This window comes from Rutilus rutilus (genome assembly GCF_951802725.1).
Source record: "Rutilus rutilus genome assembly, chromosome: 6".
NCBI classification, from domain to species: domain Eukaryota; kingdom Metazoa; phylum Chordata; class Actinopteri; order Cypriniformes; family Leuciscidae; genus Rutilus; species Rutilus rutilus.
In genome coordinates this window covers 43756388-43772129 of record NC_140214.1, presented here as the reverse complement: position 1 = coordinate 43772129, position 15742 = coordinate 43756388, and the positions used below count along the sequence as shown (strand labels likewise).

The 15742-nt window shown below is 38.1% G+C and overlaps 1 protein-coding gene across 1 annotated transcript in view; it reads right to left on the bottom strand.

Moving 5' to 3' along the window:
• The window catches only part of LOC311292519 (uncharacterized protein), a 679077-nt gene extending 670382 nt beyond the window's left edge, over positions 1-8695 (bottom strand). Inside the window, exons 1-7 of the mRNA XM_084412231.1 lie at positions 8414-8695; positions 7383-7511; positions 6749-6853; positions 6458-6542; positions 5998-6193; positions 4073-5903; positions 587-751 (exon numbers count right to left, since the gene is read on the bottom strand). Of these exons, the coding sequence (XP_084268357.1) occupies positions 587-751; positions 4073-5903; positions 5998-6193; positions 6458-6542; positions 6749-6853; positions 7383-7441 (2441 nt within the window). The 5' untranslated portion in view covers positions 7442-7511; positions 8414-8695. The remainder of the gene's footprint in view (positions 1-586; positions 752-4072; positions 5904-5997; positions 6194-6457; positions 6543-6748; positions 6854-7382; positions 7512-8413) is intronic.
• Positions 8696-15742: the final 7047 nt, after the last annotated feature.

Below are 15742 nucleotides of genomic sequence, written 5' to 3'. Positions count from 1 at the left end.
CATATATAGAAAATACTTTATCCACTTTAATCCCCTGCAATTATTTGCATTACAGTGCAGCACCAAATGAATGCAGCACAAAATGAATGCTTAATGTCACTTCAGTATTACTCAGTGAAAAAAAAACACACAACAACAATAAAATGGCACAATGACAACCTCGCTTATATTGAACATCAAACTTTTATCAAAAAAACAAATAGGACAGATGGCATAATATACCCCCGTTGTAACACTGATAAATGAAGGTCTTAGTGTTTTCCCCTAAATTTAAAACAAATGCTTAGTTTGTGGTTCATTAGTATTAATGAAAATACATCAATAATAAAATAGTACAATGATAAATTCACTTATACACATTGGACTTTTCTTAAAAATCTTTGGATTATCTTTGGATATCTTTGGATTGCTTAGTTTGTGGCTCATTATTATTTTGAATGAAAAACACAACAACAATAGAACAAATACAAACTTACTTATATTAAACAAAGAAATGCAACTTTTATTCATAACTTTTAGCCTCCGGGATCGTCCTATCAGTCAATGCACCTTACTTTAGTCATGTGACTCCTGTGGCTCAACTTACCTCAGTATCTCCAATTTACACTTCTTCAGTCCAGTGCAGAGCAGCTTCACTCCTGAATCCTGCAGATTATTATTGTTCATGTTTAGCTCTTTCAGATTGGTATCTGATCCAAGAACTGCAGCCAGAGCTGAACAGCTTTTGTCTGTTAAGTTACAATTATTCAACCTACAATAAATCACAACACAGAATTAGATGGCACACATACAATACATGTTCAATATACAAATAGTAAATACATTTTCCATTTATTTTTTACATAAACAGCATACAATGCATTCAAACAGCATTCATCTTCAAAAAAAAATCTACAGCAAAGAAGCTGAGTTAAACTAACATCCATCTTCAAAAAACTAAAAGTAACTGAAGCATGTTTAAAAAGATATTTGTGTAAAGGTTTTATAGCTATAGGATGTTTTCTCTATTTCTGTCACCTGATGGAGTTTGGGTTTTTGCCACTGTTGCCTCTGTCTTGCTTAGTTGGAGACACTTAATTTTCAACAATATTATTGACTTGACTGCACCGACACTATTAGATGAGACAGTTCACACTTTTATGGCATGTTAAAGGCCTTTCACTATAATTATAAAAATGCCTTCATTTACATGTACATGTCTTTTTGATATACAATCTTTAATGATTTAAGTAAAGCTAAGATTTCTTAAACCTAAGAACCTAAGAAATTGTATTTGTTTTTAATATTTCAAGATAAAGTTTAACCGATGGCTGATACCGATATCTTAGAAAGCAGGGTGATCAATAGGTGATATAACATTAATTTAAAGATAGTAAAAAAAGCATCCATAACAATTGCTGAAATGAAATTTATAGTTATTTTACATAATATTTACAAAATTATAAAAAAATATGAAAAAAAGATTTTGAACTTGATAAAAAGTAAACTTTTTTGTAAAAAAAAAAAAACATCTTAAAATGTGTACATCAAATAGGATACAACAGGCTTTTGATAAATGTTTGTTTGTAAATTTCTCGATCTACATATTACATTACATTATTATTACATTAAACTACAGATTTACTGATAAAAATAAGCATTTAAAATGTCTAATTACTGGGAGATACAGAGGGACTGTCACGGTGTGGTGCAGGCAGAAGAAGACGAAGGAGAATCAAGTTCCAATGCAAACTTTTACTCACAATATAAATAATACAGGTACATAGAAGACAGGCAGAAGGTTCACACACACTAAATACGACGGAGCTCGGACAAGGACTGACTGAACAGAATGGAACTTAAATACAAACACAGATTACACTGATTAACAGAACACAGATGAGATAGATGACGATTAGTGGTCAACCGATATTGTTTTTTTGATGGCCGATGCCGATATCTTAGAGAGCAGGATGGCCGATGGCTAATATATGTATTATTAATAGTGGTGGGCCGTTATCGGCGTTAACGTGCTGCATGAACGCGAGACTCTTATCGGGCGATAAAAAAAAAATGTCGCCGTTAATCTATTCTCCAAGTTGGGTTGGGAGCTGGCTCTACACTATACAAGCTATGATGAAGCTACCCGCGGCCGCGAGGTACACCCGGCTGCAACGCATCATAATCGTCGTAATCTTAAGTAAACACGGCTGAAAGTGAAAGCTGGTGAAAAAGATCGGTGCAACATCTAAGCCGTCCGACGAGCAGCAGCAAACTATATAGACAGAGTGTGTGGGGTAACAGTTCGGTAAGTTAACACACGACTAATCCCTTCTACCACCTCAAATTCAAAACGAAACATATCACTGAATACCAGCGCGCGTATTATTCCCAATATATCTTAGTGGTGTAGCACATAATCTCTGTCTGCGCCAGATTTTAAGAATCGTTGTTATGTTTCTTTTTAACTGAAAAGACATCAGTTAGACAATATTCTAATTATAAATTTGGGGTTTCATAAGCTCCAAGCCATAATAAACATTAGACCTACTTAAGTCTCTGCAGCTAGTGTACTTAAATTTTATTTATCTGCAAAATTATGTTGTATACTTACAGTTTTGCACAATATATGTTCTCAAAACTACATACACCCTTTAAAAAAACAAAAACAAAAAACATTTAGCAGTTGTCTGTGTAACCTGTTCTGAACTGGTTTTATTATAATATATCAAGCATAGCGTTAGTTCTGGCAGGTCACGTTAGTCAAGCTCGCATCAGCTGACCCTCAGCTGATCCACATCTACCTATAGGAATACGACACCTATCACCGTATACATATATAAGCTCCTTCAGTATTATCAGCAGCTATCGCGTTTCTCAGGAGCAAATTACCCTCCTCCATCCCCAGCTCCTCCTCTCGCCCAGTCAGGATTTGACATTCTGATTCCCCTTGAATCAGAATAATTATTGAATAATGTTGTACTTTAAATCTTGAATTAAATATATTTGCAAATTTTCATGTTGGTTCTGTTCTGTTTACCCCAAGGGGGATTATTGCTGCTCTCCCTGCTCTTATCCATGCTAGGCTGCATGGATGCGCAGGGAGTTCTCGCCCAGAACGGAACCATTCCGCCAATCCAAACTGTATGCTAATTGTCAATCATATTTGACGGTAGTGGTCCTGACAGAAATATCGTTATCGCAAGAGGTTGCAATGTATATCACAATATGGATTTTAGGCCATATCGCCCATCCCTAATTGATAGCCTATAGTAGTTGATAATAACATAGACCTACCTAATTTTGCCTACGGATGGTAACAGTACAGTAATGTCCTTTTACAGTCTATGAGCAGAACAGCTTTCTCAAGCAGTTTGTGATGCATTTTGGAAACAGGAGATGAGCCCCTGGTCTAATGCGCCACCTGGCTTGAGAAACCCGTTCTCAAAGACTTACTTTTATAGTCATTATTTGGGTAGCACACATATTCTGAATGCCTTTGGCAGAATTCAAATGAGCCATTTTAATCTAGATTAATTTCAAAATTAATCTAGATTAAAAAAATTAATCTATGCCCACCTCTAATTATTATATAAATTAGTATACAACTAATATATGATGTGGTGATATATATTGTACTTTATTTAAGAACCCTGTTTTATAAAAATCTCAATGTTTTACATTATAACCTTTCAGAATTTCATCTTACTTGTTGGCAATATAAATAACTTCTGTACCATATTACATTCTTTCCCCCCAGTTTGGGTATATGAATAAAATATGTATTTTTTTTTTCTTCCTCAAGTATGAGTATGAGCTAATATATAATTCTATATAAGTCCTAAAAGTCTGGTGTATCATATAATACAAAACAAACATGCAAACATTCTTACATGGTCTTTTATATTTTGTCTAAAGATTTGATAAACTGTCTCCACAAAAAAAAATTAAAAACATAATTCAGACTATTATTTCATGTGAGGCTTTACAGGGATAAGTTCATGTTCATGATGAGGAATCACTATAGAGTAATGTAGATAAAGACATTTTTCAGATGAAAGCAAAACATGACAAAATAAATTAAAAGACTTACAGAGCTCTTCTGGAGGTTTTGATGACTGCCGATAATCTAATGAGACACTCGTCTGATTTCTTGAATTTCTGAAGCTCAAACTCCTCCAGCTCTTCCTCTGATGTCAACAACACAAAGGCTAAAGCAGACCACTGGGCAGGTGAAAGGTCACCAGATGAGAGACTTGCTTTGCTAAGGTGGGTCTGAATCTCTTTCACCAGAGTTTGGTCATTCAGTTCATTCAGACAGTAGAACAGATTGATGGATCTCTCTGCAGGAAGATTATTCTCTAATTTCTGCTTGATGTACTGAACTATTTCCTTGTTGCTCTGGTCATTGCCGTCTTGCTGTGTCAACAGACCTCGTAAGAGTCGTCGATTGGACTGGAGTGACAGACCGAGGAGGAAGCGAAGGAAAAGGTCCAGGTGTCCATTGTCACTCTCGAGCGCCTTGTCCACTGCAGTCTTGAGGAAATCAATCATGGTTTCATTTCTGTTTTCCTGTTCTGTAGACTCATGATCAAACACACTTGTCTTGTTGATGTCTAGAAACAGATGTGCATAAAGGGCTGCAATAAACTCTTGAATGCTCAAGTGAACAAAGCAGTACATGGTACCAAGAACGATCCCTGTTTCTTCCTTAAAGATCTGGGTACACATGCCTGAGTACACTGATGCCTTATAGACGTCAATACCACAGGCTTCCAGGTCTGTGTCATAGAAGATCAGGTTGTTTCTTTCCAGCTGATGAAATGCCAGTTTCCCCAGTGAAAGGATGGCGTTTTTATCCCAGGAAACATCTGGTGTGTATTCTCCATCATACTTTCGGCGGCTCTGCTGGATCTGAAAGCGGAGAAAGTGTGTGTACATTTGTGTCAGAGTCTTGGGAGTGTCTTCAGTGTTTGATTCCTGCAGTGTTTTAGAGATCTCATCAGCCTGAGTGTTCTTCACATCATTATTTATTTTCTCCTCCAGAATGTTCTGGAGAACCGTGGCTGAAATCCAGCAGAAGACTGGGATGTGGCACATGATAAAGAGACTCTTTGATTGTTTAATGTGATCTATGATTGTGTTGGCCTGATTCTGATCTGTGAATCTTTTTTTGAAGTACTCTTGCTTTTGTGCGTCACTGAATCCTCGTATCTCTGTCAGCCGGTCGATACAGTCAGGAGGAATCTTACTGGCAGCTGCTGGTCTGGTGGTGATCCAGATGAGAGCAGAAGGAAGCAGATTTCCCTTCATGAGGTTCGTTAGGAGAACATCCAGAGAGGCTGGTGAAGATACATCACGCCACGTCTCATTACAATCAAACTTCAGAGGAAGGCGACATTCGTCCAGTCCATCAAGGATGAACAGCACTTTGAATTGATTCCTTCTTGTAAGGTTCAGTCCTTTTGTCTCTGGGAAAAATTGAGTTATAAGGTCCATCAAACTTAGTTGTTCTTTCTCCTTTAAGTTCATCTCTCTGAATGGAAGAGGAAATATGAAGCTGATATCTTGATTTTCTTTTCCTTCAGCCCAGTCCAGAACAAACTTTTGCACAGAGACTGATTTCCCGATGCCAGCGACTCCTTTTGTCAGTACAGTTCGGATCTCCTCGTCTTGTTCAGGTGCTTTAAACAAATTTGTGCATTCAACCTGTATCTCTTGTGCTTCATGACGCCTGGAAGCAACTTCAATCTGTCTCACCTCATGTTCAGTATTGACCTGTTCACTGCCACCCTGAGAGATGTAGAGATCTGTGTAGATGTTATTCAGAAGTGTGGAGTCACCTTGCTTCGCAATTCCTTCAAACACACATTGATACTTCTTCTTTAGGCCACATTTCAGCTGATGAATGATGAACAGCTCATCTAAACACAGGAACAGAAAATAGATAGTTTTAGTCTTCATTTTCTCTCCTACATTTATAAGAGACAATCTGACAGATGATCATGAGTCTCTTACCTTCTAGAGCATCAGCAGCTTCATCTTGCTTCATCTCTCTCAGGTAATGTAGTGTGAGATCAAGAGCTGATTCTTTGATACTGGATCTGTTCTCAATAAAGTCCTTCACAAAGTGTTGTGTGTTCTCCTTTTGTAATATTTTCTTAAACTTTTCCAGTTCATTCTTCAGAAATGTGATTATTTTGCTCTCAAGATCCTACAAACAAAAGTAAGAGAAAAGACACAATTTAAACCAAATTTACATCTACATTTAGTATAATATTTATATACAACTATTATATATATATATATTTAAAAAATCCAGTTAAAAGACTAACATGTTAACCAGCTGTTATTTTTAACAAATAGAAAAATAAAAATTATATAAGAGCTTCAATGGAAAAATAGTGATCTAGAGGAATTAAATCTAAATATTTGTTTTTTGTAAATATTAAACATTTATAAACATGTGTTTTCCTACCTGGAAGATTCCTAGAAGATTGTCTTTGAAATTCTCGTGGTTCCTGTGAGTCTGAACGTCTGAGTCTAATGTCTCATATTGAAGCCTGTAATCAAATAAATAAAATAAATACTGATTTTCCGGGCAAATATCACAGAAAGAGAAATAAGCATTTGCTGTGAATACTCTAATAAATATTTGATCGGATTTATGATAAACATTGGATCTAAAAATGTTTCATGATTGGTATTCACTGATACAACTTTTAAACACAGTCAGCATGTGACAAAAAATTAGAAACTCATGAAATACCTTTTACTAGATGATGGTGTTTTCTCACTGAAGTTTGGTGGATTTTCTTTAGACCAATCACTCTTCAGAGACCCAGAGCTGGACACATGTGAGCCTGATCTTACACTGATGACACAAAGAACAGAGAGAGAGAGAAAACACTTTAGTAAAGGAGGATCAACTGTGTCTGAAACACATCTGTGTCTTTATCTAACCCTCCACAGAAATACACACACTCACACAATTTATTGTTTTATAGTTAATGATCGTTTTATTTCATTCATATATTGGTTTAACAATTTCTTTAATATACATGAGAGAGATTAAACATGTTAAAAAATACTTGACTCTAATTTAAGAGAACATGTCAAGTTTTTGTTTATTGACAGAAATAGAGAGCAGAAATGTCTGTGTGACACAGTTGTGTTAGCATACTTGAATTAAATTAAGTGTATAGTTGTTTCCTAATGTCTGTCAATAATTGTATGATCTAAAAACTAAAGTCATCTATTTGGATTAATTCAGCGTCTAGATTGGATTAAAGCATTTGCAAATATAAAACAATATAAATAAATCAATGCTTAAAGTTTAGTTATTGACAGGGAAACACAAAGTCCAGTGGAGTTTAAACTGATGAAAACAGACGCAGTCTTACCTGTGTTTCTCTGAGAGACTCATCTGAGAGAGAGAGTCCTTTCCTCTTTCCTCTGACATACTGCAGCTAAACTGACACTGAAAACTGATCAGCACTGCTTTCTGAAAACACTCAATCCTTCAGCATCACCTGGAAATGACACCATTTTACACAGATGAAGAACATCTTATTTAAGACAATAATGAAGAATGCTGAGTTATCATCAACAACAGCAACAGCAAAAACTATCTATAAAATAAAGTGAGTTACAGACAAATATATTGCCATGTAAAATAACCGAATGGTCTTAATCATTTCTGAGTGTTTAATGAGTTTAACTGACTCTAAATATTAATTCATTGGGGAACAGCAATTGTGTTTAAAACTTTCAGTGGGAAAACTGAAGCTGATTTGTAATATTCTCTATTACAGTTTATCATTTTACAATCATATTTACCCAATCTTTATTAATTGTTGAATCATTTGTCATTTAATCATTACTTCAAGTTCACAGTGATGGTTGATTTCATTACTTTCAAATGATCCTAAAATAACTGATTGAGTAAAAGTAAGCAGAATTATAATAGACATACTGTATAACTACTAATCATTATCTTATATATATATATATATATATATATATATATATATATATATATATATATATATATATATATAATATATATGAACTGAAATACTCAGTTTAATAACAGCAGATTGTTGTTCATTGCCGTCAGGCTTCATCTGTCTGTCTACTGTAAATGTCTGCTTCAAAAATACTTTCGATTTCACATCACAAAAACAACAGCCTAAAACTGAAGAGGAAATGGGAGAAAACTTTCAGAAACATGTTTGTTTGTTTTAAATAACCCTTTCTCACTAAACCTGTTTGTGTTTTAACTTCAAAAGATTGTAATTTCTGGCAGATTCTTCGTCTGTTCGGAGTAGCAGAAGAACAGCCTTCTGTAATTCACATTTAAATCTCGCTTAATATACAATATGAAGTTCCTAATAATTACAAATGACTGTAATGGACAGTGTAATAAACTTACCTGCAGTCTTGTCCACTAAGAAGAGAGTTTATCAGTATTTTAAACTCAGTAACGCTTGTTGTCAGTCCGCGCGCGTCGTTCTCAGAATCTCTTGCTGGTCTCGATGGATTGTGGATTAAACTCATAAATGGCAGCGAGTGTTATTAGATTTGGTAGGCATTGTGCCAAATTGACATCTGTGGAAATGTTTTCTGGATCATAGATCAGATCAAATCCAGTGAGCAACAGGTTTAGGTTTCAGCAGTTTTTTACTTTCGTTTTCCTCTTCTTCGTGTGTTTTACAGGAGGGTTTGGAACAGCTGAACAGTTGCACACCGACACCTACTGCACTGGAGCGGGATATTATACCACATATATTTCTAAATCCTGTTTAAAACCTCTTAAATAGACATTTCAACAGTGCATCTGTTATATTCCCTGTTTCTGGACTATTATCTAAGATGCTGGATAATGTAAATGACTGACATCCTGACCTGAGGTTTGTATTTATTATACATTCAATCCTTTTGTTTTGTATTAGGACACACATGATTCATGATTCAAAAAAGAGTTTTGCACCCGAGTCAGACCTGGCTGTTATTGGCTGAAGCGCTTCAGACCTGGCTGTTATTGGCTGAAGCTCGGGCTGAGGGCTCATCAATTTTAATGCCAGAGAAGTAAGTATGTTGAGGGTTATTTGTAGGGAAGGACTACACAATGGTTTTTACACAAAATGGTGTGACAGTCGCGAAGCACTGGGGTGGTGACCAGCATGTTTATAGAGGGTTTTCACTACACGTCATCAATCCGGAAGTCTGACATTTTGGAGGGAACTGAACGGAAACAATGCCACTGAACTGAACGGACTCGCAAATTTGGCTGATTATTGCTGCTGAAAAATGGTTGTGTTTTGGTCTGTAGTAATCGGTCACACCGGGAAAAAACAGTGCAAAAAACTGATGAAAGATGCCGTTTGTGGTTGAGAGAGGCACAGCATCAGCCACATGTGTAAATGAAGTGTTGACTATGGCTAAAATGTTGACGTAAAGTAGTTCACTATGGCTACATTCACACTGTCAGTCCAAATCCGATTATCTTTGTATCCGATTGGAATATGATCTAAAATGATGTCCACACTGTGTATCACAACTGTTCAGATCCGATTTGTGTGTCCACGCAGCTCTTTGACAATACGGCAATGATGTTGCGTTGATGGAGGGGTTTGCATTTGCAATAGAAATATTGTTTTAAATATTTATCTTTTAAATATCTTATTTAAATTCTCCTACATGGAGATGTGTATCTGCCGCGCTGGACTACTGCGTCTGGAGCTGCAGAGCTGGAGCCGGCTGTAGAACTGTAGGAGGCTGGTATGACCAACTCTTTTTCCGTGCCGGTTTCAAAATACATTTAAAAAATAATAATTTTCTGCTCGTCCGGCACTTTGCAGCAACACAGCCTTGTTTCGGCAGCGACTTTCAGCATGTTCCCTATAACAACATCTGATGTTTACATTTTACGTGGCGTGAGAAAGTCACATAAACCACGCGAAGTCCGATCAGAGCGTTCAGACTGAAGTGGATTTCCTGATATGTGATTTGAATAGGATTTCAAACCACATATGGATGTAGCTTGAAACAGATTTCATGTGCTTTTTTTGGACTGACAATCTGAACATAGTCAATGTCGGGATAAGAAATAGAAGGAAGAATTGCAGTAAGGACTAGAGAAGCTAGCTCGTTTGGATCTTTACCACATATTAACTTTAGTTTGTCAATTTCGCGCTCTTTCCTGCTTACTAAGTCCTTCTCTATATGATTTCACAGCTTCCGTGTGTTTTTTCCGTGGTTTAGACATTATAAATTAGTGTAACAATGTGTTCAGTAGTACATAAACAGTGAAATCCATGCCGTTGTTTACATCCGAGTACCTCCAATATGGCCGCGCATCCGGGTAACTGACCGAATCGTGACTTAGGTGCAAACCCTCTATAGGGGTTCCATAGACATAATGATCGTGTCCAAAAAGCAAATAGTTTCAGTTGTCATAAACAGAACAGCCCCAGATCCTCCAGAGATAAACTCGAGTGTGAACTGAAGCTTCAGACGCTCACAGAGACGCAGGAGTTACAGACCAGACGAGCCTCGGGACACAGTGACACAGCATGTGTAAAGTTAGTCTGCGCTCCAGAGCATATACTTCCAGAGTTTCCCAAAGTTTTCTTAAAATCGTATCTTCTATTTATCTTCCTAGAAGACTTCTGTATAGTAGAAATGATTTTGCTTAAATTTAACCTGAGGTATTATTTTCACTTAACAGCATCTGTACTTAGTCGTTTTAGATCTTATTTATACAAAAATATTCAAGCAGTATTTTGTCCATGCAGCATGAATAGCCTATGTGTTTTAAAATACAACTAAACCATGATAACAGATGATTTTTCTTTTGACAAACCTACATTTCAGATCATTTCCCTCGTGGTGTTTAACATCCAGGAGCTGAAGAAGTAGTTCTTTATGCAAAAAAAAAAAAAAAAAGAATAAATTAAACAAACAACAACGATACAAATAGTTTAAGTTGACATAAACAATACACTCCCAGATCCTCCCGTAAGTTGTAATTTGCATTGTACAATATGTAAATAGATTGTGTCAGATTTGTTAGAGGGACTGTACCTCATTGGATAAAATGCATTCATAAGCTTTATGCAACAATCACGAGTGCTCAATTTACTACACAAGTGTGTACGGCGTATAAGAAAAGAGACATTTAGCTGTAATGAATACATAATACAGAAACACTCTCTTCCGATCTATTGTAAAAGTTTGTAATCTTTGATTGTAAATGATTTTTCCCCCTACTAGCGGATGACACCGCTTACATCGTGTTTCTCTGTACAGTGTTTAGACGAAGACTTCTCCTTGAGCACGGTCAAACAGGCGTAGGAATTAATGAACAAATGCAGCATTAGAAAATTACACGACACTTCTACAGTAGTGTTTAAACTGTGATATTCTCTCAGGTCATCCTTCTGGTCTGTCGAAGCGGTCACAAGACACATAACAGCCCAACATGAAGAGTGAGGCTTGATGTTTTTCTGTTACATATACGAATATCAATTAATCTACGCATTACGAGTCAAGGTGTTGCAGATAGACAATCTGTCATGCTTGTCTTCACAATTTGTGTTTCTTTAAGAAAAACTGTCTTTGTCCCTCATCAGCAGAATACCAAAATTGTTTAACAAATCTTAATTTTTCACGATTATAAATATTATAAATATAAATATAAATATAGCATCAGCTCACAGCTCAATTGTTACCAAATGCTAGTGAAGAGATAATCTACAGAATGTCACTGTCACATTAGTTTGCTATTACCAGTGATAGTGGCTCTGGTATCGTCACATGACTGTGAGTACACATATAAACCACACAGTTTTGACTATGAAGCCAGGCCAAAAACAAAAACAGCAATTAGTTGTAGCAGTATGGAGATTGAGTTATGTTTCTTTGATTTTGTTCTCATTTTTCTAAAACAGACTGTTTTGAAACTGTTTACCACGGTTTCATTCTTAACATCAGCATCTCATTGTGATGCCGGGTGTGATTGTAATGTTTTGTGTGGTGTTTTCTTTACACTTTCCCCTCGATATCTGTTTCCTATGTAATGTTAGTGAGCTCTAGGGGCCCTATTTTAACGATCTGAACCTCAAGTATCAAGCACGAAACGCAAGTAACTTTGTGGGCGGATCTCGGGCGCTGTTGCTATTATACCGGCGGGATAAATGACTCCTGCGCCCGACGCAAATCTAAAATGTGTTGGTCTGAAGTAGCTTCATTACTCATAGGTGTGGTTTGGGCATAACATGAAATAAACCAATCAGAGCATCATCTCACATTCCCTTTAAGAGCAGGCGCGCTTGTTCCATGGCGGATTGCTATTATAACGGCAGATTTGCCAGGAGCGGTTCACAGCCGAGGAGACCGACGTTCTCGTCAGGGCCGTAAAACACAGAGAAGTGACATTGGGGATGGAGAAACACCCAAATTAGCTTCGGTTAAACAGGCATATAATAATTTGGGTAAATGTGTAAGCTCAAAGTGTGTGTGCGTTGTGCACACGCTACATTGATTATGGCCAAGCATGCGCCCTTAAAATAGCATCTGAATAACATGCGCAATGCGGAATAGTTTTCTGAAACTGCAAAATAGCACCAGGGAACGTTTGCGCCGGAACACGCCTCCTCTTTTCGCTGATCCGCCCCCGGGAGCGCAAGTTCATTCCCTAATTTACCGTCGTGCGTCTGTGGAGGGAAAAGTCCGCTGTGTGTCGGGTGCAAAATAGGAATGATACATGCGTCGCTGTATAAAGTCAATTGCGCTGGGTGCAAGATAGGGCCCAATAAGTACATTGTACTTTTCTTTTTTTTTTTGATGATAGCACATCAATCTTCAGGACAAAAATGATCTTTTTAAGATTCTAGCAACAAGCAGTTTTTCTGTCCACACCAAATTCGTTGCGACCATAGACTGTAAAAAAAGATGGACGACGCCCCTTCGCTCTCTTCCATTGGTGAGAACTGAAGCCGCCAGTGTCCCGATATGGCGCTGACATCTTGGAATTTGAGTCTGCGCAGTAGCGATCTCGGGACCAGACCTGCGCAGTAGTGATCTCGGGACCAGACCCGCACAGTAGCGATCTCGGCACCAGACCCGCGCAGTAGCGATCTCGGGACCAGACCCGCGCAGTAGCGATCTCGGGACCAGACCTGCGCAGTAGCGATCTCGGGACCAGACCTGCGCAGTAGCGATCTCGGCACCAGACCCGCGCAGTAGCGATCTCGGGACCAGACCCGCGCAGTAGCGATCTCGGGACCAGACCCGCGCAGTGGCGATCTCGGCACCAGACCCGCGCAGTAGCGATCTCGGCACCAGACCCGCGCAGTAGCGATCTCGGCACCAGACCCGCGCAGTAGCGATCTCGGGACCAGACCTGCGCAGTAGTGAGCAGGAAGTAAAGCCGCGAAATCAACGCTCCGCCCTCACTCTCACAGAGAGAGTGCATTCTGCACACTTTTGAAAAAACTGATTGCAGTACGACAAGAGGCTTGTTAAAATAAAGTAAATACAATCTCCTCAGTCCTCCGAAGATCCCGAAAAAAATGTCCGTTGGTGCTTCAGTGACTACTTCGCTCAGAGAACCTGTCAATCACAGCTGTCAATCATGACGTTACACCACCGCATCACGTAACTAACTAAAAACCAACTTATTTTTGAAACAGACACTTGAACTTACATCAGCGTGATAAAAACGACAGCAAATGACAGAAACAACCTTTGGAAAAAAGATATTTGAAGTGTAATTTAATTGTTTAGTTGGTCTCACGTCTCGTTGAATAACACGGGGAGGCGGGGCTTATGACCTATACTAGGACCAGTCACCGGGGTCCTAGGTGCCTGGGTTCTCCCATGTTTTTTTTCTCCATTGGGTCACCTGATGGAGTTTTAGGACACCATTAAGGTCACTTGATGGAGTTTTTCGGTTCCTTGCCACTGTTGCCTTTGTCTTGCTCAGTTGTGGATATTTTGGGGATATTTAATTAGATTTTATCAATCAATAAATTCCACTAGAAACAAACCTTGTTGTATTATTTTAATTTAATACTGTGAAGCTGCTTTGATACAATCTGTATTGTGAAAAGCGCTATACAAATATACTTGACTTGACTGGGGGGGGGTTGAGACGTTTTGGCTTCACTTTTCAGGGCTTGTTCGGCACGCTTGGTTGCGACTATGTAATGTGACAAAATCAATCAAAAACCACAGCCAATCAGAACAGCGTGTGGGCGGGTTCTCTTGGCAAGTGCACAGCACTCACAATGAAATGGATAAGTACGTTATCAGATTCATAAATATTGCACCATTTAAACATCATTTAAAGTACAAGTGATTGAAACTATCTTTGTCATAGAATTCATACTTTGCAGTCACGTGACTACCATGGATACCTGGCGGGCAACAAACGGGTATTTTCAACGTAGAGTCTTGTAGTTCCAGGTCTTTCTAGTAGCTGTCAAGTCTGTTAGCGAGCTAGCTGCATAACTATGGACTAGGATTAACTCCAAGGTAGCTCAATTGTGTAAAGCAGACAAGGTTTTTTAAGATAATCGAGCAGTAATAATTCCTCCGTAAATAATCTAGCTCTACTGTTGGGTCATCTCTGGTTCTCATTGAAAACCATAGATATCACAAACCTCAAAACAACCTATCACACACTTTTGTTGTTGTTAGCAAAAGACGACAGCGGTTACTGTGCGTTCACACCGCCACCGGCGAGAGAGTCAAAGTGCCCGGAAGTCATTCATTTTTAATAGCGATTTCAAAATCGCCGGCGGCGGTGTGAACGTACAGTTAGCCTAGCTTAGACTCATAACACAAACAGCTGACTCGCCGAACCAGCTGGTGATGTTGATTGACGAAACTACAGGGTAACTTAAAGACACGATTAATTACATGATCATACACCCATTGTATTCAAACAAATGTTGAAATTACCTTTGATGGAGTGATGGAATGATCACTGCACAGACGTGTATACTGTGCTTATCTCATCTGCGGTTAGTGCAACCAATCGCACAACAACTATCTGGTGATGCAAACGCTTTATTTTTTTGTAGTGTTGTTCCAGCTGCAACGTCGTCACGTCACTAGAATCGTCAGGTGTCACTGGTAAGTGATGCAAATGCTTTGTGCGTGAAAAAAAATTAAAATCTAATTGCATTGCACCCATGCACTCTCACCCTGCTTCTGGGTCAACAGCACGCGTGCATTGTGGCGCTCTTGTGATCGTGCGTCAGCGATCTATATTTTGTGAGAAAATATGTTTGTTTTTTGTTTTGTTTTTCACAAAAAACATTTGTGCCACTTCCTAAATTTGAGGTTAAACCACTGGAGTCACATGGATTACATTTATGTCTGTATACCTTTCTGAACCTTGAAAGTCGTAGTTGCGTAAGCTGTCAATGGAGGGACAGAAATCTCTCAGATTTCCTCAAAAAGATTTTGTTCTGAAGATTAATTGAAGTCTTGTGGGGTGTGGAACAACATGAGCGTGAGTAATTATTGACAATTTAAATTTTTGGGTGAACTAACCCTTGAAGGAAAATTGTGTTCTCTTACTGAAAAATGGCATCAGCACTGTAATATTTCACTCTACTATTGACTACAAGTCTAAAGCAATGTTTAATGATAAAAGCAGCAGCCCTGTCTTTGTATTCCATTTGTTTTTGTTTCCTTCTTTCTGTATTGTATTGCATTTGTATTGTATTGTATTTGAATCTTGACTTTT